General features: G+C 43.9%; 1 protein-coding gene across 1 annotated transcript in view; it reads left to right on the top strand.

Annotated features, from left to right (window-relative positions):
* The window catches only part of glipr2 (GLI pathogenesis-related 2), a 125685-nt gene that overhangs the window by 31967 nt on the left and 68131 nt on the right, over positions 1-25587 (top strand). Inside the window, exons 6-9 of the mRNA XM_080211799.1 lie at positions 3472-3690; positions 13222-13299; positions 17818-18036; positions 24409-24627. Coding sequence (XP_080067925.1) covers positions 3472-3690; positions 13222-13299; positions 17818-18036; positions 24409-24627 — 735 coding nt within the window. The remainder of the gene's footprint in view (positions 1-3471; positions 3691-13221; positions 13300-17817; positions 18037-24408; positions 24628-25587) is intronic.

The following is a 25587-nucleotide window of genomic DNA, read 5'->3' as shown; positions in this document are numbered from 1 at the left end:
GATATCACTTGGACTAAAGTGAACTGGCTGAAAACTGGCATCTGTGATACCAGGGACGTCCAGAAAAGTCCAAGATGGATCATCCACTAGGCACATCTGGCTGAAGATTTTTGAAAATGTTTCAGCTTTATATGTTGCACTGATGTGCTGGGTTTCCCATCAATGAGGATGGGGATATATGTGGAACATTCCTTCTAATGAATTGTTTAATTGTCCACTACCATGGGCGGATGTAGAAAGACTGCAGAGCTTAGATCTGATCCATTGATTGTGGGATTGCTGGTTATGCTGTTTGACATAAGTAGTCCTGTGTTTTAGCTTTACCTAGCTTTTGGTACATGTGATGCTGCTCTTGGCATGCCCACCTATACTATTCATTGAACCAGGGCTAACCTCCGGTTTGCTGGTAATGGTAAAGTGGGGAATATGCCAAGCCCTGAGGTTACCATGTGATTGGAGTATGCCTAGTGCTGATGGCCCTCTGCACCTCATAGCTTCCCAGTCTTGAGTTGCTAGATCTGTTTGAAATCTAACTCATTTGGCATGGTGGAGGTCAGTAGTAGTGTTACAGAGCCGCTGATCTGTGAGACAGCTCTCCCAATGTTAATATCATAGAATCATACACTGCCTTTTGGCTCATGGAGTCTGCACCAACACACAAGAAACACCTGATCTCTCACCTAACCTTATTTACCAGGACTTGGCCCATAGACTTGAATATTATGATATGCCAAGTGCACATCCAGATACTTTTTTAAAGTATGTGAGGACTTGAACAGTGCCAGGTGGAATGGGCAGCTTCACTCCTTTTGGATTTAAGGGTTGCTGTGGATCAGGTAAAAACAGTAATAAAGTGAACCAAATTGGTTTTTAGAACAATCCTTTCATGGTCATCATTCGACTTTACAGATTTTCTCATTAAATTCAAATTCCACCATCAGCCATGGTGGGATTCAAACCTGGGTTTCTGGGGCCAAGTCCCTGGATTATTACTCCAGCAGTACCACTACATCACCACTTTCCCAAACAGGAAATCCCATTCAATAACACTGAAGTTTCTGGGGTCTAAATTGGGCGGGGGGGGGGGGGGGTGGGTTCTCATGTAGCAAACCACTGATAGGTAGTCACATGAGAATAGTGCTGCCAACCCTCCATGGCTGTTCTGGATACTTCAGGAACTAAGGATCCATTTCCCAGACACTGCTGTGAGCAACACTGGAGAAAATTCATTGGAGTGCGAAAAATAATTGCTTCACATTAATGCTTTTTGAGATATCGTCAGAGTTCATCCACTCGGCTAAGGGTCAGTCTGCTTGGTCTCTAATTGGGATGGTGGTACTCCTCAAGGATTGACATGTTGGTTAAGCAATTCTGGGAGCACAGTGACTGAGCAGTTGGAGGTCATGTGATGACCCCCCTCCTAAAAATAAATACAGGGACAGCTGATAACTCTAACACAAGAGATGTATCTAGTGTGAGTGCCTTGCTCCAGAGTCCACATACCGTGTCACAAGTTGTCATTTCAAGATAAAGGCTTCCTCAAGTTCTACGACACTTCCCTCCACCCAGCCAGGAAGAACTGTTATATTTGGGAAGAGTCCAGTCCAGCATAGGTTATATGACTGTGAAAGAATGACCATCAGCCCCACAAGATGTCACCACTTGGCCATTCAGGGTGGAGCCACATGGCAGTACAGGAACGATCACATTCATCTTCAGGATGCAGTCACATAGTCTTTAAGATACATTCATATGGTCATAAAGGGGGCTATCACATGGCCATGTAAGGGTACAGTCACATGGATAACCGTGCAGGTACACTGATAGTGCTATTTTTTGCAGTATCATGCTGACCTTCCTCATTATAATAGCCTACAAACACTGAGGTAAATAACCACACTCACAACCTGTGGGAATCAGTAAGGGCTTTCAAAATTTGAAAAATTCAGCAATGCGCCCCAACTTGGTCATGCAGAACAAGCTCGAAGGGCCGAATAGCCTATTCCTGTTTTATGTTTCTATGAGCACTTTTATACCTGTGGGTAAGAGATATGCAAATATTCCAGCCACCCCCTCCAAAACTCTGATCTTTCCCTTATTCCTGATTGCTGGTCTTTGTCCTATCTGCCCACCCCTTCACACTAAACAAGCTCTGATCTTTCCAACTTGGCAGAGACCAATCTTGTTCGCTGTCAGGTGGGTAATAAAAAATGATAATCGGGTCCTGACATTAAAGTGGGCAGCATCTCTACATCACCGTGATTTCCAAATCTGGCTCCAACAACACCTTGCTGTAAATGTTGCATCCTGTGTAAAACTTGCGCACGTACAAAAAATAGCAATCTGATTTATTTCCCACTTTAAATGTAGACAAACTTCCAAAGAATTTCACAATAGTGTTATCCAGCAAAATTTGACACTAAGCCACATTAGGATTGTTGAGTAAAATCTTATTTAGGTTTTAAGGAACATCTCAAAGGAGGAGAAAGGGGAAAAAAAAAATGATGTCCATGGAACTAATAGATTGCTGCAAAATCCATCTGTTTCTAAATGGAAGGAAACCTGCTGTCCTACTGGATCTAGTCTATATGAGACTGCAGACCCACAGCAATGTGATTAACTCTTAACTACCCTGTAAAATAGTATAGTAAGCCACTCAGTTGTATTACTCATCACAGGAACTGCAGCAGTTCCAGAAGATGGCTCATCAACATTTTCTCAAGAGCAATTGGGGATGGGCAATAAATGTTGGCCTTGCCAGTGACACCAACATTCCCTGAAGGAAGAAATAAAGAAGAATAGGAGGTGAGACCCTGGAGGGATTTATTAAAAAACGGTTATTAAAAGTTTATTTATTCGTCACAAGTAGGCTTACATAAACACTGCAATGAAGTTACTGTGAAAATCCCCTAATCTCCATACTCCAGCACCTGCTCGGGTACACTGAGGGAGAATTTAGCATGGCTAATCCACCTAGCCAGCACGTCTTTCGGACTGTGGAGGAAACCAGAGCACCCGGACGAAACGCATGCAGACACAGGGAGAACGTGCAAAATCCATATAGACAGTGACCCAAGCTGGAAATTGAACCAGATCCTTGGAGCTGTGAGGCAGCAGTGCTTAACCACTGTAACAAGGATGAGAAGTTTAGAATTGAGTCTTTGCCAGACCAGGAAAAACAAAGCTCAGTGAGCATAGAGGTGAATGGGACTTGGTATGAGTTGGAATATATGGAAAAAGGCAGCAGAGTCTTGGATAAGCTCACGTTTATAAAAGGTGGAAGGTGGAGGGCTGACAAATCTACATCGAGTAGGCTATTACTTCAGGGGATTGCTAGTTGGTAGCCAACAAATACAGTCATGTTTCCAAGAGAGATACCGAGAGATGTTGAGTTGCTTAAGGATGAGTTCCCTCATTCTACAGACTCTGCAATTTCTGTAACAGTGCATCAATGAGATCTCTTTCTTTCAGGTGAAGGTTCAGGAAGTTTTGCCTCTCAGTTGCTGGAATCTCTAAATGAATATCGAACTAAGCATGGAGCTGGACCATTAACCCTGAACCCGGTAATCAGTGAGAAGGCTGAGAAATGGGCAAAGCATCTAGTAAGCTGCAAAACACTGAAGCACAGTGACACACCATATGGGGAGAATATCTGGTGTCAGCAAGGCCATGGCAACCCACAGGTTACAGGTACGTCACATCAGTGCCCAAAACACTTGCACAAACTGGTTAACATTAGTCAGAGAGTGAGTTTGGATAACAGAAGGTGACCCCAACCATTGAACATTTTCATCTACAGTCTATGTGCACTTTGTTTTGTCCTGAAGTCTATACAAGACAATAATTCTACAAAGTTTCAACCTTTCTCTAGTAATTTAGCAAAATGCTAGTTTCCTATCATCAACATCCTTTATGGTGCACCTAAGAAAAGGGCCACTTCCATGGCTTACATTCAGGTAATCTGCACCTCGGGACCTACAACTCCAGTCCAGGTAAATAACAGTATGCTTCCCACTGGAAGGGCCTTCACTTGCTCAGTAAGGCAGCTCATAGACCAAGAAGACCATTGGGAGGTCAACTTGTCCTTTGTAGTCATTATAACATCCCTCTCTCCTTAAGTCCATGTTAGAAACATACATTTTTCCCAGCACCCCCGCTATGAGGATGTGCTCATGGTCACTTGGTGCTCGATTGGAGGTCCATTGAAGGTAGGGCTGAGTTAGGCAATGTAAACCAAGCAGGGGACCTTTTTTCTCAGAGAGAGAATGACGGGGTTATCGATGTGGGTTCCTCATCAAGTTTCACTTTAGCCTGGAGGTTCACTTCTACAACCTACATCTCCAAATCCATATCTGACTAGCCAGAAGAGCCAACACGGGGTCAGCTTCGAGCAGAGGGCTGGCACTGGCAGCAGCTATCTCCATGACCAGTGGTGGGGGCTGCTCGGGCAGAGAGTCCCTGGTTCTGAAATGGTCCAAGTGCTCCTTTAAGGTTTTACTCTGACCTTTGACCTTGTAAGATACTGATCCTGCTTTCTCCATGACGATTTCAAAGATGCATCTGGGACCATCCCTGAAGTTCCTTACATGAAAACCAGCTCGCCCATTGCAAACATTCTTTCTGTCCTTGGAAAAAAATCATAACTTCATTTTTGGTTTTTCTCTTGGGACTCCAACCTGCCCGCCAAGTTTGGGAATAGTGGTTCAATCTGGTACAAAGCCATTGCTTTATTAGCAGCTCCACTGGAGAAACACCTGCTGTTGCATGCAGTGTAGCCTTGCAATTGAACAAAAATCATTCCAGTTAAGTCTCTATGGATGCCCCTGGTAGTTTCTTCATACCATTTTTGAAGGTTTGAACTGTCTGTTCTGCCAGTCCATTTAACAATGGATGATAAGGTACAGTCCAGACATCTGAGATATCACTGGAGAGCACAAAGTTCTGGAAATAATCATTAGTAAAGTCCATGCCATTTTCAGAAACCAGGACTTTTGGTATTCTGTGTGTGCAGAAGCTTTGCCGCAATTTCTTAATCATAGCCTGAGACGCCGTGGAATTCATGTGGTGCACCTTCAACTTAGGTCATAGTCATAGAGGTCATAGAGGTTTGCAGCATGGAAACGGGCCCTTCGGCCCAACTTGTCCATGCTGCCCTTTTTTTTAAAACCTCTAAACTAATGCCAATTGACCGCATTTGCCCCGTATTACTCTATACCCATTGTATCCATGTAACTATCTAAATGCTTTTTAAACGACAAAATTGTACTCGCCTCTACTACTACCTCTGGCAGCTTGTTCCAGATACTTACCACCCTCTGTGTGAAAAAATTGCCCCTCTGGACACTTTTGTATCTCTCCCCTCTCGCCTTAAACCTATGCCCTCTAGTTTTAGAATCCCCTACCTTTGGGAAGAGATATTGACTTTCTAGCTGATCTGTGCCCCTCATTATTTTATAGACCTTTATAAATGACCCCTCAGAGAAAAATGTCCCAGTCTATCCAGCCTCTCCTTATAACTCAATCCATCAAGTCCCGGTAGCATCCTAGTATATCTTTTCTACACTCTTTCTAGTTTAATAATATCCTTTCTATAATAGAGTGACCAGAATTGCACACAGTATTCCAAGTGTGGCCTTACCAATGTCTTGTACAACTTCAAGACATTCCAACTCCTGTATTCAATGTTCTGACCGATAAAACCAAGCATGCTGAATGCTTTCTTCACCACTCTGTCCACTTGTGACTCCACTGTCAAGGAGCTATGAACATGTACCTCTAGATATCTTTGTTCTGTAACTCTTTCCAATGCCCTACCATTAACCGACTAAGTCCTGCCCTGGTTCAATCTACCAAAATGCATCACTTCGCATTTGTCTAAATTAAACTCCATCTGCCATTCGTCAGCTCACTGGCCCAATTGATCAGGATCCCATTGCAATTGGAGATAATTTTCTTCACTGTCCACTATGTCACCAATCTTGGTGTCATCTGCAAACTTACTAACCATGTCTCCTATATTCTCATCCAAATCATTAATATAAATGACAAATAACAGTGGACCCAGCAGTGATCCCTGAGGCACACTGCTGGTCACAGGCCTCCATTTTAAAAACAACTCTCTGCAACCATCCTCTGGCTTCTGTCAAGAAGTGGTATTCTGTCAAGAAGCCAATTTTGTATCAATTGAGATACCTCATCCTGGATCCCGTGAGATTTGACCTTATGCGACAACCTACCATGCAGTACCTTGTCAAAGGCCTTGCTAAAGTCCATGTAGACAACATCAACTGCACTGCCGTCATCTACCTTCTTAGTTACCCCTTCAAAAAACTCAATCAAATTTGTGAGACATGATTTTTCACTCACAAAGCCATTTCACAAAGTCAGTTCTGTGACTTGTAGTGTGCATCTGCCATGATTAAAAACATGGAACCCATAAAGGGGCCCACGAAGTGCACATGCACCCATGTCCTGTCTGTCAACTCCCAATGGTGTAGTGAGGCTGAGGATGGGAGTTTATGATTTTCCTGGCACAGTTCACGTTGTTTCACCAAGTCTGTGTCAGAGTCAAGTCCAGGCCACCAAATGTAACTCCTAACCATCATCTTCATTTTGGATATTCCATTTTGGTTGGCCATTAGGTGATTCCTTAATAGTGGACATCAGCCTGGGTATGGAACAATTATCACTGAGCCTGTCCTTAACACTAAGTTCAGCTTTCTTAATCAGGTAGGGTTTCATTTCTTCAGAGGGTTGTCCTTGGAATCCCTCGTGTAGGATCATGCGCATAATTTTGGATAAGGGTGTATCTTTTTGGTTCTAGGATTTAATCTGCCTTGCTGATACTGGCAATGTCTCCAAAAATTTCAGTCATCATAACCTCTTCCAGTGTTGGAGCCAGGCTTGTGGGAAACAGTAGGTGACTCAATGTGTCAGCATTGAACACCTTCGGGTTCCAGGAGAGTTCCAGAATATATTCATAGAACAAAGAAAGAACAAAAAAAAAAGCCCGGGGAACAGGCTCTTCAGCCCAACAAGCCCGCGCCACCATTTTAACATTACCAGTTCCCCCCTCCACCCATGACCCTTATCTATTGTTTTATGGCAATCCACATTGAGGGAAACTAATTTAGGGACAATTTATTACTTCCAATCAGCCTAATAGCACATCTTTGGGGTGTGGGAGGAAACTGGAGCACCTGGAGAAAACCCACGCAAGCATGGGGAGAATGCGCAAACTCCCACAGACACTGGCCCAAATCCATGTGTCTGCACAGCAAACAGTGATAGTCACTGAGCTGTCGTGTTGCCCAGCATCTGGTCCAGTTTAAGCACACACTAACGACATGAAGCACTAGGCCAATCTCGAACATTCAAGAGCAGCCCAAGTACGACCCATTGCGTGTATGCCCCTCGTTGGACAACAAGGCCGCCAATAATAAAGCCCAGCATTGTATCTGAGTGGAGGCGATGGGTGAATTGTCTTGTCCTCTTTGAATAAGCCCAATAAATGTTTATGGTTGGTAACGATAAAAAAACCATTGAGCATAGACATGTTGATGGAACTTCGTCATACCAAATTTGACCGCCAACACTTGCTTCTCAATTTGAAATACCTTCGATCTATATCCAAAATGATCCTGGAGGCATACACCATGATCATTTCCGTTCCATTTTTCCAGTGCTGTGACAGCACTGCACCAACCCAAATGGGGAAGTATCACAAGTTAATACAAGTTCTTTCTGAGGGCTATTTAGGCCAGTAAATTAGATAACAGTAACTGGTGTTTAACTTTAGAAAAAGCCTTAGCCTGCAGAGCTTCCCAGGACCATCTCAGGTATTTTAATAATAGGATATGCAGGGGGGGCAGCATGGAAGCCAAATTCGGGATACATTTTCCATAATAATTGACTAATCCCAGGAAGGATTTCAGATCCATTGTGTTCCTTGAATTTAGTTCTTCCTCAATGGCTTTCACCTTACCCTCTCTTGGATGTAACCCCTTACCATGACTCAGGAGCCTAAATAGGTTACTTCAACCATTTGAAAAATGAATTTCTCTCTCTTCAAGTGAAATCACACTTTGAAAAATCTCTGCAAGACTTCTTTTGGATTGGCCAGGTGTTTCTGTACTGAAGCCCCGTGACCAAAATGTCACTTAAGTATACTGCTATCTTGGGTTGCCCTTGAAGGATGTTCTCCCAACTTCTTTAGAAAATGGTACACACTGACGAGATCCCAAAGGACTAATAGGTATATTTGCAGAGCCTCTTATATGTGTTGATTGTCACATATTTCTGGGCAGACTTGCCCAGTTCAAAGTGAAGATAGGAGTGGCTCACATCCAACTTAGGAAACATCTTGCCATCTATTAACCTAGCATACAAATCTTTGATCCGGGGCATGGGGTATCTATCAAGTTTGGAGATTGTCAGTTTATAGTCCCCACAAAGATGAACTGATTTGTTGGGTTTAAGAACAGGAACTGCAAACTTAACAGGCCTTATTGTATCCAAGCTTTCAAGAAACCCTATTTCAGTTTCCACCTCTGGCTCTGAAATACCCAGTGTGTAGAGTCAGGATCAATATAGATCTTGCCATTGGCTCCTTTCATTCTCCCCAGGGCCTCCTGAAAAACTCCAGAGTATCTATTTACTGATAGCTTTGCACAATTCCCCCCACACTTAGCCTGAAGATCTCCAACCAATCCAGCTGAATCTCCTGGAGCCAATCTCCCCCCATAAATCTTAGTCTGTGCCCCCATGCAACAGTGAGTGGGAAAAGAGCTAATTGCTGTCTGTACGTTTTTGGGACCATTGTGGTGCCCTTGATTTGTAATGGATACCCACTGCAGGTGACTAGTCAAGCCTTCGTATCTTCCAACCTCAGGAGTTGGGTGCCCATTTGGAGGTGCTTATAGGTCTGTTCTCCAATAAAGGAGACTGCAGCTTCCATATCCATCCCCATCAAGGGATGGTCATTCACTAATTCATTCACTAATAATTCCACGATTATCAAGGCAACTTTCATCACTACAATACAACATTTGTAGTGTCTCTGGAAGAGGGGATACCTGCATAGTACACTCAGGTACGGGCCTAGGCTTTTTCACTAGGTAGCAGGTGTTTTTGCCTGTCCTGAAACTTTGCCATGTCTGAGTCCTTTGACAGTGCTTGCAATAACCTGTCATCTGACAACTGCACCTTTCTGGGGTCATCACTGCCTTTCCTTGATTATGATTATCTGATGTTGACATTAGGATTCCTATATCAAAAGGGGTCCTTAAACACCTGAGTTGTATAAGCACTCACCATTACATTAATTCGCTCCTACTAATTGAAGGACTTTGTTGCCTGATGCCTTTTGTAGTTCTGAGTCCCTTTTTCTGCATTTCAAGCGACAAGGCTATTTCAATGTTTTTTAAGTCAAATTGGTCCCTGCCAACAGCTTCTTTCAGTATAGTTAGGTCACTTATAACACATACCAATATGTCTCAAAATTCATTAAGAGGTGATCTAAATTCACAATGTACAGCTAATTTCTGCAGCCCAGCCAAGAACTCACTGACAGACTCTCCATGATTCTCCCAATCATGTTGAAGTGATGGGCAGGATTTTACGGCCGAGTTCGCCCCAAAACCAGAAAATCCCACCTGAGTTTAACAGACTTTTCCATGGTCCACCCCTCGCCCACTACAATTCCCATGGACAGGACAGTAAAATTCACCCGATGTCTGCAGAATCACAGGGGGCTTCAGGTTGTAGTGGTTTTTCACCAGGTCTACTACCTCAGTAGAAGTTTTTGAGTCAGGGCATCCAGATAGGTCAAATTTCTTATCAGGCTGAAAGTCAGGGCTCCACATTCTGTTAATATCTCATTTTGTGTTCCATCTCCTTCATCTTTAATGTTGTTAAAATGGAAGAAGTAAAGCCTGTGCACAGTGTATTGGGTCCTGAGGCATTCCTGAGGGAAAGATGGACAAAAAAATGTTCTCTTACATAGAAACATACATAGATAATAAAAGCAGGAATAGATCACTTGGCCCTTCAAACCTGTTCGGCCATTCATTATGATCATGGTTGATCATCAAATTTAATATCCTGATCCCGCCTTTCCCCCAATCCCTTCATCCCAAGACCTATATCTAATTCCTTCTTGAAATCATATGTTTTGGCCTCAGCTACATTCTGTGGTAGTAAATTCCACAGATTCACCACCCTGGGTGAAGAAATATCTGTTATGTTACCTCACAAACTTCTCTTTTCAGAGAATATTGTTCCATACATAACTGAAAAATATGAATCTAAAGACTGGGAGCAAAGGCACATTTTCTCTCTTTGTACTGTAGCCTCAAATTATAGCAATGGAATGTTCTCTCATTAATTATGTTAGTGTCAAATACAGCTGCAATTTAGTAATGGGTACAGTGTTATATAAGAACATAAGAAATAGGAGCAGGAGTAGGCCATCCAGCCCTTCGAGCCTGCCCCGCCATTCAATAAGATCATGGCTGATCTGTCGCTGCTCAGTTCCACTTTCCCGCCCTCTCCCCATAACCCTTAATCCCCTCTCCTATCAAAAACCCATCAACCCGCGTCTTAAAAATATTTAGCGAAGCAGCCTCCACCACTTCAACGGGCAGAGAATTCCAGAGATTCACCACCCTTTGAGTGAAGAAGTTCCTCCTCAACTCCGTTCTAAACTGCCCCCCTTTTATCTTGAGGCTGTGCCCCCTAGTCCTACTGTCTTTTTTGAGCGGGAAGAGTCTTTCCACCTCTATCCTATCCATCCCATTCATCATCTTATACGTCTCAATGAGATCTCCCTTCATTCTTCTAAACTCTAACGAGTACAAGCCCAGTTTATTCAGCCTCTCCTCATAGCTCAACCCCCTCAACTCCGGTATATATATATACTAGTATAGCAGGAGTTCATTGTAATAGAGCTGCATCATAACACGCTTTCAATTGACAGTTAAATTATAACAGGATTTTATTATTCTAGTAGTTTACTATAGGATTATTTTAGAATAGAAATTCATCAAGTATTTTTTTAACAATGGGTTTATTGGAATATGTTTGTCAAAATTTGACAAACGTTTGACAAGGTGCCTCACAAGAGGTTATTGCAGAAGGTCAGGGGGCATAGAGTTGGGGGTAGGGTGTTAGCGTGGATAGAGGATTGGCTGACAAAAAGGAGGCAGAGAGTGGGGGTCAATGGGTGCTATTCGGATTGGCGGTTGGTGACTAGTGGAGTGCCCCAGGGGTCGGTGCTGGGGCCTCAGCTATTCACCATTTATATAGATGATCTGGCGGAGGGAACCGAGTGTATGGTGTCGAAATTTGCTGATGACACCAATATTGGTAGAACGGCAAATTGTGCGGAGGGTGTGGAGAGTCTGCAGAAGGAGCTAGATAGGCTGGGCGAATGGGCCAAGAACTGGCAAATGGAATTTAATGTTGGCAAATGTGAGGTTGTCCACTTTGGTAGGAATAATGGTAGGAAGAAGGACTATTACTTACGTGGCAAAAAACTGCAGCATGCGACGGTGCAGAGGGACCTCGGGGTCTTTGTGCATGAGTCGCAAAAACCCAGCCTGCAGGTGCAGCAGGTGGTCAGGAAGGCGAATGGGATGCTGGCCTTCATAGCGAGGGGGATTGAATATAAAAGTAGGGAGGTCTTGCTGCAGCTGTATAGGGCGCTGGTGAGGCCGCAGCTGGAGTACTGTGTGCAGTTTTGGTCGCCGCACTTACGCAAGGATATTTTGGCCTTGGAGGGAGTGCAGAGGAGGTTTACTAGGCTGATTCCGGAGTTCAGGGGGTTGAACTATGAGGAGAGGCTGAATAAACTAGGCTTGTACTCATTAGAGTTTAGAAGAATGAGGGGAGATCTCATTGAGACGTATAAGATGTTGAATGGGATGGATAGGATAGAGGTGGAGAGGCTCTTCCCACTCAGAAAGGACAGTAGGACTAGAGGGCACAGCCTCAGGATAAAGGGGGGGTGGTTTAGAACGGAGTTGAGGAGGAACTTCTTCACTCAAAGGGTGGTGAATCTCTGGAATTCTCTGCCCGTTGAAGTGGTGGAGGCTGCCTCGCTCAATATTTTTAAGACGCGGGTTGATAGGTTTTTGATAGGCAAGGGGATTAAGGGTTATGCAGAGAGGGCGGGAATGTGGAACTGAGCCACGACAGATCAGCCATGATCTTATTGAATGGCGGGGCAGGCTCGAGGGGCTAGACGGCCTACTCCTGCTCCTATTTCTTATGTTCTTATGTTCTTAAAATTGGGTTTAGCATAAAAGAAGCTTATTATCACAGGAATTCTTTAAAATGAATTTATAACAGGGGCTTATTACAACAGTCATTTTTCATCACATGGTTCATTATGATGGATTCAACATAACCATGTGCTATTATATGGGAGGTTGTGATTACTGTTGTTTGATTTGATTTACTATTGTCACAAGTATTAACATACTGTGAGAAGTATCGTTTCTTGTGTGCTATACAGACGAAACATACTGTTCATAGAGAAGGAAACAAGAGAATGCAAAATGTAGTGTTACAGTCATAGCTAGGTGTAGAGAAAGTTCAACTTAATGCAAGGTAAGTCCATTCAAAGGTCTAACAGCAGCAGGGAAGAAGCTGTTCTTGAGTCGGTTGGGATGTGACCTCAGACTTTTGTATCTTTTTCCCGACGGAAGAAGGTGGAAGACAGAATGTCCGGGGTGTGTGGGGTCCTTCATTATGCTAACTACTTTGTTGAGGCAGCAGGAAGTGTAGACAGAATCAATGGATGGGAGGCTGGTTTGCGTGATGGATTGGGCTACATTCACGACCTTTGGTAATTTCTTGCAGTCTTGGGCAGAGCAGGAGCCATACCAAGCTATGATGCAACCAGAAAGAATGCTTTCTATGGTGCATCTATAAAAGTTGGTGAGAGTCAGAGCTGACATGCCAAATTTCCTTGGCCTTCTGAGAAAGTAGAAGCGTTGGTGGGCTTTCTTAACTATAGTGTCAGCATGGGGGGACCAGGACAGGTTGTTGGTGATCTGGACACCTAAAAATTTGAAACTCTCGATCCCTTCTACTTTATCCCCATTGATGTAAACATTGATGTTGTTTAATTGTGATAGGTGGGTCTAAAACAATGTTACTTAGATTCTGCTCTTTTACATGGCAATGGATTTAACTAAATTATTCTCCCAATATTTACAGGAAAAGAAGTCGTTGACGCCTGGTACAATGAAATTAAAAATTATGACTTCTCCTCACCTGGATTTCAGAAAAATTGTGGTAAGTTTCTGATTGGTGCATATAATAATCAGTTACTCTGGAGCCATGGCTAAAACACATTTTTAAGTAAGACATTAAACTGAATGCCAGCTGCGTCTTCAAGTGGCTCAATCTAGTTACGTGTATGATTTCACCAGTGTAGAAAACTATTGAAAGATTGGAAATATTGTCTGAGCAAGGGTTCCAGCAATTGTAATTATGGGGTTTTAATCAATAAGCAAGATAGAAATTCTAGAGCAATCTGAGGAATGCCAATGTTGTGGAGATTTGTACAGCCACTTTAGTAAACCCAGCACTCACATGCATTGCTCAACCAGGTCTGTTGGACAGAAATTAGATAGATTTGGGATGAAATTTACATAGGAACATAGGAATTGAATGGGATTGGGTTGGGAATTTTTTATTATCTGTTTGTGGAGTGGTTGGCTTTTAGACCTTTTTTTAGTTGATGACTTCTATTGCCCTAAGATAAAAACAGAAAATGCTGGAAAAATTCAGCAGGTCTGGGAGCATCTGTGAAGAAAGTAACAGATTTAACATTTCAAGTCTGTATGACTCTTCTTCAGAACTAAAGAGAGGGAAAAATATGATGGATTATATACTGTTGGGACAAAAAATGTTTTGGATAAAAGAAGGGGGTCAAGGTGGAGGAGGAAGGGGTCACATTCTGAAGTTATTAAGCTCTGTTATGATGATCACAAAAGCCATGGGGCGGGGGGGCACCAATAGATACTTCCATGGGCTTCATGGAGTACAAGCTTCCTTATTGAATGAGTGGAGACCCACCCAATCGGAAGTGGGGATTTTTAAACCTGCTGTTCAACCCAGATCGTTGTTGTGGGTCTCAATGTGTAGACTGTCTAGATGTAAGCCACTGGCACAGCCCTTTTGTCTACTGCACAATAAAGGGTGTTTGGTGAGGAGAAACTGGCATTTGGCTGAATTGCTACATTGGCAATATGGATGGGATTTGAAGCCATGCATATAAAACATAATGAATTGTCAAAGAACACAGCCAAGGCAAAGTTTAAGGAACAGGCAAGCTCATGCTGCCTAATGAAAAGGCCGCGGCTAGTACCTGACTGTACCATGCAGACATCCCTTCTTCCAGATAGGGATGTTGCAACTGAATCATATCATCACAACAAAAGTTGATCCAATAATGGTAAAATTACTGGTGAATGTCCATCCCTCGAAAATGGAGGTGCAGTTTCCATTATCGGAGAACAGATATCGCCAATCGGACATCCAATTCCTGAGGTTCGAAGATATGAAGGCCAGACTAGCCACCTACACTGGGGAACCTTTACAAATAAAAAGTACCACAACGTCCCTAGTAACTTACGGACAGCAACCGGCCCATCTCCCACTTGTTGTTTGGGGGCACAGACTGAATCTTATGGGAAGAGATTGGCTCCAGCAGATCCAGCTGAACTGGCTGGAGGTCTTCCGGCTAGGCGTAGGTGTATTAGTAGATACCTTAGAGCTTTTCAAGAGGGCTGGGGAAAAATAAAAGGGTCAAGGCCAAGATCTACATTAACCCAGACACTGCACGTAGGTACTTTAGAGTAAGATCAGTCCCATACTCAATGCTGAAGACAATGAAAACTGAACCAGGGTGCCTTGAAAGTTTAGGTATATAAAGCCCGTGGAATTTGCAGAACAGGGTACGCCCATAGTCTTTGGCAATCCCGCTTATCACCTCTGCTCAAATATAGCGCAGGACCTTGTTATTGGTAGCTTATGAATATCTTTTGGAATACCACGCTGCAACCCAAATAACCAATGTTGCCAGGTGCACAACTTTTGAAGCCAGTTGTATTTCACGTCATTGTTATATAACCCCACTGCGGACAGGGTTTTTGATAGGTGGGCTATGGTTCTGGCTTATGGGCCAGTCAATGAGATGCAAATATATTCCAATGAGATTCCAACGATCAAAGGTGGGCAAAGTGGCTTACCACTAAGGGGGGAAGAGGATGATTGTGGCGAGCTTTCACGCCGACACTAAAGGAGGCTTTGCACTTCTTTTGATGTTTTCCGCTCTGATCACTGAGCCCACCCAAACGGAGCAGATCATCCTGGCCCAGGGGTCAATTTTCACATATATGCTGAAAATGTCCAGCTCTACTGCTCCATCTCTTCCAACTTCTCCTCTGACTCTGTGGTGTTAGACTGTCTGCTTTCCAGTCTGTATATGCTGAAAATTCCTCTAATGGCTATATCTAGCAAATCCATCATCATCATTGGCCCTCTTGCCACTCCTCCTGGCCACCTTCCGAAGCTGAAACAAACCAACTGCAACCTCACCATTGTATCTGACCACAAGTAGAGCCACTACAAGCTCACTTTCATTCCATGCCTCAGGCCATTTATTGCTGAAACTTTTATCTATGTTTTTGTCATTTTCAGGCTCATATTCCAGTGCTCTCACGATTTAACTCTCATCTTTCATCCTTTGTAAAATTCTGATCATCCAAAACTCTGATATCTTTTCTATCTATCCTTCACATTCACCATGTCTTATTCACCTACCCCCCGCACCTCCAGTTATGAATTCACTGATCTGTAATGATTCCCGGTGCTGGTAACCTTTTGGACAGGTGAGACACACATCCTTAATCAAGCCAGCAGGATATGACGGCGCTCAAGCATGAGCAATGCATTTCATTTTCTTCACCATGGCAACATTTTATAATAAAAAGAACGTGAGGCCAAAGAAAAGATTGAGCGGGACAAGAGAGTGGAGCAAAGCATGAGCTCCACTTTGTGACGTTAACTCCTTTTCTTGGACTTGTTCTTCCTAACATGCATATTATAAACTTCCTTCCAATCCTCACTCTCATCTCACCCGGGGCTGAGCTGCTGCCAACCGCAAAGCCCAGATACAAATTTGGATGAGGCAATGTTTAATTCGCTTGAAATCACACACTGCCTCTGGTAGTTCAAAACCAAATTTATAATTCTAATCTTTATTCAAATCCCATAATACCCTCATGATTCCCTCCATCTAAGCCCCCATCCCCTCCTGTTTTCCTAACATCATTCCACTGACCCTGGCACTCTGCATGTCTCTCTCCTGTCAATATATCTTTAACAGCTTAGGTTGTATGCTGTAAAATTAACCTCCCTTAAATCACTCTGCTTTTCTCTCTTCTGGATTGGCGGTTGGTGACTAGTGGAGTGCCCCAGGGGTCAGTGCTGGGGCCTCAGATATTTACCATTTATATAGATGATCTGGAGGAGGGAACCGAGTGTATGGTGTCGAAATTTGCTGATGACACCAAGATGGGTGGAACGGCAAATTGCGCGGAGGGTGTGGAGAGTCTGCAGAAGGATCTAGATAGGCTGGGCGAATGGGCCAGGAACTGGCAAATGGAATTTAATGTTGGCAAATGTGAAGTTGTCCACTTTGGTAGGAATAACGGTAGGAAGGACTATTACTTACATGGCGAAAAACTGCAGCATGCGACGGTGCAAAGGGACCTCGGGGTCCTTGTGCATGAGTCGCAAAAACCCAGCCTGCAGGTGCAGCAGGTGGTCAGGAAGGCGAATGGGATGCTGGCCTTCATAGCGAGGGGGATTGAATATAAAAGTAGGGAGGTCTTGCTGCAACTGTACAGGGCACTGGTGAGGCCGCAGCTGGAGTACTGTGTGCAGTTTTGGTCGCCACACTTACGCAAGGATATTTTGGCCTTGGAGGGAGTGCAGAGGAGGTTTACTAGGCTGATTCCGGAGTTCAGGGGGTTGAACTATGAGGAGAGGCTGAATAAACTAGGCTTGTACTCATTAGAGTTTAGAAGAATGAGGGGAGATCTCATTGAGACGTATAAGATGTTGAATGGGATGGATAGGATAGAGGTGGAGAGGCTCTTCCCACTCAGAAAGGACAGTAGGACTAGAGGGCACAGCCTCAAGATAAAGGGGGGGCGGTTTAGAACGGAGTTGAGGAGGAACTTCTTCACTCAAAGGGTGGTGAATCTCTGGAATTCTCTGTCCGGTGAAGTGGTGGAGGCTGCCTCGCTACATATATTTAAGATGCAGGTTGATAGGTTTTTGATAGGCAAGGGGATTAAGGGTTATGGGGAGACGGCGGGAATGTGGAACTGAGACACAACAGATCAGCCATGATCTTATTGAATGGCGGGGCAGGCTCAAGGGGCTAGATGGCCTACTCCTGCTCCTATTTCTTATGTTCTTATGTTCTTTGACTAAGTGATTGATGATCTGATGAATTATTTTATTGTTAGTTGCAGTTTGTTATTAAGGCCTCTATGAAGTGCCTGTGGAATGTTCTATGTTAAAGCCAAATCACTATTGCTGGTATCTCCAATGCCATACTCATGCTGGGAGTGAGTAGTTTCATTTCCCAGTCCTGGAATAGGCTGTAGATAAGCAATCCATAGCAGCACTGTTTATTGTGTGCTGCTAGACAAATATTAGTAGACAGTAGATTGTATGTGTGGGTTGCACTGTCCTGTACTCTTTGTAAATCACCTGATCGTTGTTTCTATGCAGGTCATTTCACACAGTCAGTTTGGAGAGCGTCCAAGGAGATTGGAGTTGGCCTGGCATCTGATGGCAAAGGTCTCACCATTGTGGTGGCTCAGTTTGACCCAGCAGGTAACATCACCAACCCAGGCTACTTCGCCAAAAATGTTCTGCCTGTTGGCAGCAAAGTGAAGGAGGGCGAGAACGGGTCAGAACAAGGAGCGAGCGACAAGACACCTGGAACAGGTATGGATTTTATTCTCCACAAGACCCTTATAAACAGTCAGAAAACTGAAAGCTGTTTGAAATGGAACAGTGAACCAAGAGCAAGTTCAAATAGCTCCTAAGTAATCTGAACACAGTCTCAGGACTGGAGTTTCAAAGGCCAATGAGGGCAAGGTGGAGTGTGGTGCACATGAAAATCACATTCTCAGAGTGCGTCACTGGATCTTGACGCTTCCAATTTTCAAAACTGGAGTGGAGCCAGCAGGCCACACATTTCCAATGAACAAATTGTACAGTTCATTGTGGAACAGCAGTTTGAGATTTTCAGTTGAGAGGCACATGGAAAGTCTGGGACATTTTAAGAGGCAAGAGCCACAAGTGCTAATGATCAACAATTGAGAAACAGGAAATAAACTCAACTACCCAAAACCTCTTTGACTTCCTCAGGCTTTTTATTGTGCCCTCGCATGCTGGATGTAGCATCCACTCCAAGCATCTCTGTGCCATCAGCAACACTGATGCTACAGCGAGTCTCACTCTTTCTGTGCATGTCAGCATGATGCTCTTAAACCTACCCAGAACGGTGCTGCATGAGGCTCTTCAAGAGCTTGGCCAATCCCCTAATGAAGGAGCTCATGTGCTGAAACACTGAGTCGTCACAGAACATAAGCTGCATAAACTCCTCCAATGTCTTCCCAGGGTCCGGCAATACGTCTGAGATGTCTAATATTTAGGAACCCATATGCCTCTGATGCTCAAGAAAGTATGTGTGACACCCAAGGCCCAGTGTCTTCACCCAGCAGACCTTGGCTATGTCTGTTCTCTGAGAAGGATTGCCCACTCATCCTCACCATCCTCCTCCACCTGCTAACTTGTGGTCTGCAGCTCACACAGTACTCCCCATTCTAGACTAGATTAAAGCCTATCAGAGGTATGTATAACTGCGCAGAAGATGCAGAGTAACGATGCAACGTACAGGGTCTGTAACATCCTTCCCTCCTGAGGGACCTGGTGCTGACTAGGCAATTACATTCAGCTCCAGCTCCATGTGTGGCCCTATGAGAAATACAAGAAGGTAGCAATAAGAATCCAGCCTACAGTACAGCACAAAGAACTCAAGAGATAACAATACTTGTATAGCCGCACATTCAGTAGGTAAGAGTGACCGCCACACTCTTCACCTGAAGATTCAGCTCATGATCTTCTATCTTATCAACTCAAGTGCTGCCTCCTCCATTGGAGTCAATGTGTGGAGCATAACAGCCCAAGACATTGCTCTGGAATTAGGCACTCTCCACTCCAATGAGATGAAAAGACAGATTTATGAGAGGGCTCTCCTCTCATTCCAACATGATTCACATGAGATATTGCATTCCTCAGTGATGCCATGTTGCTCCCCATGTGCAACAGTCCCTGAAGTCTCAGTGATGCAACTGGCCATTTGATCTCACAATGTCAAAGAGAACTATGTGCAATTAGACTGCTCAGCTACTGTGCATGCTATTGTCTGCTGTTGGAGACCTGTGAACCAGATGTCACTGACTACTCACATTTCAAGACCTTATCAAGTCATTGAATCTCTTTCTGCGCAGGAGCAACATCTTCCTAATGCCTCCCTATCTGCTGACCTCTATGCTCACCTCTGTCGATGTCTTTTGGTCCCTCTTGGAGAATTTCCTCTTCCAGACTGAGGGAAGGACACATCTCTGTTTTCAGAGGCAGTGTCCATCAAGAATCAAGGGAAGAATCTCAAAAGCATGGAGCCACAATGGAAACTCCAGTCTAGGCCGGTGCTAGTCCTCCAATCTCCAGACTGCTCCATATCTTAAGAAAACAGCAAGCCCAATCATGGCTGCTATTTGCCTTTTAAAATCACCTTCGATAGCTACATCCCACCTCCAGGCCACTCCTGATTTTGCTAACTGAACGTCAAACTCATTTCCAGACCAATTAGAGCCTTTGAATTTGAAAATCACATTGCATCATTGATGTTGAGGCACAGGGTTGGGGCCTGATCTGGGCATTGGCTTCCTGATTCCAGATTGAAAATACAGCACTGGATGACCATCCAATCTTGGATGAGTTGCAACTTTCTCCTGCTAAAAACTGACTGAGTCATATAGCACTCGCATATTCTCCAGATCCTTTTATTTGGAATTGACAGGAAAGTAGTGAGAAATTAGTAAACAAGAAAATTTGAGTGTCAGTTAGAAACAAAGTGAATTTTTAATAATGTACATAGAACACTACAGCACAAACAGGCCCTTCGGCCCACGAGTTGCGCCGATCACATCAACACCTATCTATAACCCCCAATCCCATAAAACCCCATATACTCATCCAGAAGTCTTTTAAAAGACCCCAGCGAGTTCGCCTCCACCACCACTGACGGCAGCCAATTCCATTCACTCACCACCCTCTGAGTGAAAAACTTACCCCTAACATCACTTCTGTACTTTCCTCCCCGCACCTTAAACCTGTGTCCTCTTGTAGCGACCATTTCAACCCGGGGAAATAGCCTCTGAGAATCCACCCTATCTATTCCTCTCAACATTTTATAAACCTCTATCAGGTCGCCTCTCAACCTACGTCTCTCCAGGGAAAAGAGACCCAGTTCCCTCAACCTAACTTCATAAGGCATGCCTCCCAGTCCAGGCAACATCCTTGTAAATCTCCTCTGTACCCTTTCAATAGCTTCTACGTCTTTCCTATAGTGAGGCGACCAGAACTGCGCACAGTACTCCAAATGAGGCCTGACAAGGGTCTTATAAAGTTGCAGCATTACCTCCCGACTCCTAAACTCAATCCCTCGATTAATGAAGGCCAGTACACCATACGCCTTCTTGACCACCTCTTCCACCTGCGAGGCCGATTTAAGAGTCCTGTGGACCCGGACCCCAAGATCCTTCTGCTCCTCAACACTACCAAGACTCCTGCCCTTGATAGTGTACTCGTTCATCCCGTTGGTTCTGCCAAAATGGACGACTACGCATTTATCCGCGTTGAAGTCCATCTGCCACTTCTCCGCCCAGTCCTGCATCCTATTTATGTCCTGCTGCAACTTTTGCCATCCTTCCAGACCATCCACAACACCACCGACCTTCGTGTCATCAGCGAACTTACTTACCCATCCTTCCACTTCCTCATCCAGGTCATTTATGAAAATGACAAACAGCAAGGGCCCTAGAACAGATCCCTGGGGCACTCCACTGGTGACTGACCTCCATTCAGAAAAAGACCCATCCACAACCACTCTCTGCCTTCTGCAGGCAAGCCAGTTCTTGATCCACAAGGCCAAAGGCCCTCGGATCCCATGCCCTCTCACCTTCTCAAGAAGTCTTGCATGGGGGACCTTATCAAACGCCTTGCTGAAGTCCATGTACACCACGTCCACGGCACTTCCTTCATCAATGTGTTCAGTCACATTATCGAAGAGCTCAACTAGGCTCGTAAGGCACGACCTGCCCTTGACAAATCCATGCTGACTGTTCCTGATCATGTCAAACCTCTCCAAATGGTCGTAAATCTTGTTCCTCAGAAGCCTTTCCATCAGTTTACCAACCACTGAGGTCAGACTCACTGGTCGGTAATTTCCCGGGCTATCTCTGTTCCCTTTCTTGAAAATAGGGACTACATCCGCAATCCTCCAATCTTCCGGAACCTCTCCCGTCTCCATTGACGACGCAAAGATCATCGCCAGGGGCTCTGCAATCACTTCCCTCGCCTCCCACAGTATCCTGGGGTATATCCCATCTGGTCCCGGCGACTTATCAATCTTGATAGAATTCAAAAGCTCTAACACATCCTCCACCTTAATATCCACAAACTCAATCTTTTCCATCTGCTGCAAATCCGTGGCAAAATCTCCCAGATCAGCTTCCACCGTGAATACTGAGGCAAAGTACTCATTAAGCACCTCTGCCATTTCTTCTGGTTCCACACAGACCTTACCCCCTTCACCTTTTATAGGTCCTATCCCTTCTCTTCTCATCCTTTTACCTTTCACATATTTATAAAAGGCCTTGGGATTCTCCTTAATCTTACCCGCCAAGGTCTTCTCATGACCCCTTCTGGCTCTCCTAATTTCCCTTTTAAGCTCCTTTCTACAGTCCTTATACTCAAGATCCTTAACCTCTCCGAGTTCCCTGAACCTTTTGTACACCTTCCCTTTCCTCCTGACTAGGTTCAACACAGCCTTCGTGCACCACGGTTCCCTCGACCTACCAAAACCCCCTTGTCTCATCGGAACGTTGTCACGCATAGCTCCAGACAAACATTCCTTGAATATCCGCCACCTTCCTTCCGTACTTTTCCCGAAGAACGCCTCCTTCCAGTTTATTTGTCCAAGTAACTTCCTGACTTCTTCGTATCTCCCCTTACTCCAGACAAACACCTTCCTAGCCTGCCTGATCCTATCTCGTTCCAATGCAATTGTGAAGGAGATAGAATTATGGTCACCATTCCCAAGATGCTCCCCTACCGAGAGATCCATCACCTGCCCTGGTTCATTCGCCAGTACCAGGTCAAGTACAGCCTCTCCCCTCGTAGGCTCATCCACATACTGTGTCAGGAAACCTTCCTGAACACACCTAACAAACTCCTCCCCATCCAAACCCCTTACCCTAGGGATATTCCAGTCGATGTTTGGGAAATTGAAGTCTCCCATCACGACAACTCTGTTATTAATACATTTCTCCAGAATCTGTTTCCCTATCTGCACTTCAACCTCCCTGTCACTATTGGGTGGCCTATAGAATACACCCAGCAAAGTTTTTGACCCTTTGCTGTTCGTAACTTCCACCCACAGAGACTCTGTAGATAGTCCCTCCACGGCATCCTCTTTCTCTGCAGCCATGACACTGTCCCTGATCAACAGTGCCACTCCACCACGTCTTCTGCCATCCTCCCTGTCCTTCCTGAAGCATCTGAAACCTGGCACCTGAAGTACCCAGTCCTGTCCCTGAGACATCCAAGTCTCCGTAATGGCCACCACATCACAATCCCAAGCAGCAATCCAGCATATGCTCTGTCTGAGGCCAGAACTCTCCATTCACCTGACGAAGGGGGTAACCCCGAAAGCTAGTGAGTACCTTTCAATAAAGCCCAGAATACTATGTGCTTTATTAACTGCTCTCTCCACCTGTCCTGCACCTTCAGTGATCTATGTACATATACACCCAGGTCCCTCTGATCCTGCAACCCTTTAAGAATTTTACCCATTGTTTTATATTTTGTCCCCATGTTCTTCTTACCAAAATACATCACCTCAGATTTTTCCACGTTGGACTTCATCCATCACCTATCTGTCCACTCCATCAATTTGTCAATGTGCTTTTGAAGTTCCACCCTGTCCTCTTCACAGTTTACCATAATTCCAAGTTTTGTGAAATCTGCAAATTTTAAAATTGTCCCTTGCACATCAAGATCTAGATCATTAATATACATCAGGAAAAGCAAAAGTCTAAATACAAGATATCACGTTCACATCATATCATGTACCTTATAGGGATATTCTACATCTCATACAGATACTGAGGATTTTATTCCTAATGATCTCGCTTGTTAAACTACAGATTAACCTCTGCAACTCCATGCACAGATTACACACAGTATTGAGAAAAAAGAATCAGAACACAACCTAGCGCAGATTTTCATTTCATACCTAATCTTTCCCATGTATTTCCTCATCTTTCCTATGCTTTTTATTTCTGTCCAAGGCCAGTGGAAAGTTGTTAACCCTCTAGGAATGGCCAGGAGTCTCCAGGAACTGAAAATTATTGGTTGGTGACTACTGTGGGCAACCGAGGAGAAAAAAAATAATAGAGGCATAGATAAGTTGTAAAAGTATTGGCACTAGGTCAATAATTGTTTGCTTTACAGTCAAGTGTCATCCAGTTAGTAATGGCCTACCTGTTAATTTTCCAGTTGACCATGCGAAGGTGAGGAACCATGTGGATGAATGCGTCTGGCAACCAATGGCAAGAGGGTGACAGGAGTCATGTGCTGAAACCTCCAGGAATATGTCCATCTCATCAGCCTAAAGGTTTCAGTTCATTACACATCCTATGGTTTTGGGGGACTGGAAAGACACGGTCCCCAAAGGAAGTGTATAAATTCCTAAAACCAGTCCAATAAAATTTCAAACTATTTAACAAGGTCCTGTTTCCCCATCTGCAACTTTCAAGTAATTAAGGCTATTCCTCTCAAAGGTTGGAATAACTGGAGCCTTGTGCCCCGCTACCACACACAGATTGTCATTACACTATCAATAAAGAGACTGTTACAGTCACATTCTCCAGAGAGAGACATTGTGTTGCCACAGGATAAGCTTCCTCATTATACAGGTTCTGCAATTCCCAGTCACAGTACATCACTGAGATCCCTTTCTTTCAGGTAAAGATTCACGAAGTTTTGTTGCGCAGTTGCTGAAATCTCTGAATGAATATCGGGCAAAGCACGGAGCAGGGCCGTTAACTCTGAACCCGGTAATCAGCGAGAAGGCTGAAAAGTGGGCAAAAAATCTGGTAAGCTCCAGAACATTGAAGCACAGCGACACACCATATGGGGAGAACATCTGGTGTCAGCAAGGCCATGGCAGTCTGCAGGTTACAGGTAGGTAACACCATTGCCTGAAACACTCACACTGTTTCGTGATTAACATCTGCATGGGGGAGTATACTGGTTCTGGATATCACAAGGTGACCCCAGCCCATTAAGCTTGTTCCTTTCGCAGCCAGTGTGTATTTTGCTCTACCCTGAACTCCGCAAAATCTCACCCTTACCAGAGTAAATCCATTAAATCTTCATCATGATCCATATTTTGTATGATCTCTATAGATCATTTAAAGATCCTTATCAGCAATTTTTCTCAGAGCAATTCCTCTGAATGGTAGACATTAACACACAATAACTAAAGTTCCACATACCTGTGGCTGAGTTCATTCTGTGGCTTTGAAATTCCTGGCTTTCTCTCCAAAATACTTATAGCAAAGTGACCTATAGGGAGCGGGAGCTGCTTCAAGGAATGTCCTGCCCTGTCTTTCTAGAATAGACAGGTTGTGCTAGATGTTTGAGAGTCTTGTGAGTTTCCGAGAATATCTATTGATTGAAGCAAAAGTTAAATCAAGGCTATAAAAATAAAATAATTGAGATTTCAGCAGATGAATATTATCAAGAAATTGTAAATTGGATAATTAGAACCATAACAGTAATTATAATGGAAACTTAAGTTTTGGGGTTTAATTACGTCAGAAGCTGTGTTTTTTTGTAATGAGTTTATTATAGGAAGAATTTAATTTTAAACGTTCACTTTGACAAATATACTTAATAATTGAGTTTTTTATAACAAGTGTTTATTGCAACAAGTTTATTGTAGCAATATTTTATTCTGACAAGAGGTTATTACAACAGAAGTGTATTTATAACTTTAGTATAACAGGAATTTATTGTAACTGGAATTTATTGTAACTTGAGTATATCCTAACAGAAGTTTAGTACAACAGGAATTCATTTATAAATAGTTTATTGAAACAGGAATTTATGACAAGACTTTATTGTAGGTACTCTGTCAGT

The sequence above is a fragment of the Carcharhinus amblyrhynchos genome, chromosome 25 (genome assembly GCF_965287045.1).
Source record: "Carcharhinus amblyrhynchos chromosome 25, sCarAmb.v2.hapA, whole genome shotgun sequence".
Classification (NCBI taxonomy): domain Eukaryota; kingdom Metazoa; phylum Chordata; class Chondrichthyes; order Carcharhiniformes; family Carcharhinidae; genus Carcharhinus; species Carcharhinus amblyrhynchos.
The sequence above is the reverse complement of the archived record's forward strand: the minus strand, read 5'-3'. Positions and strand labels throughout refer to the sequence as shown.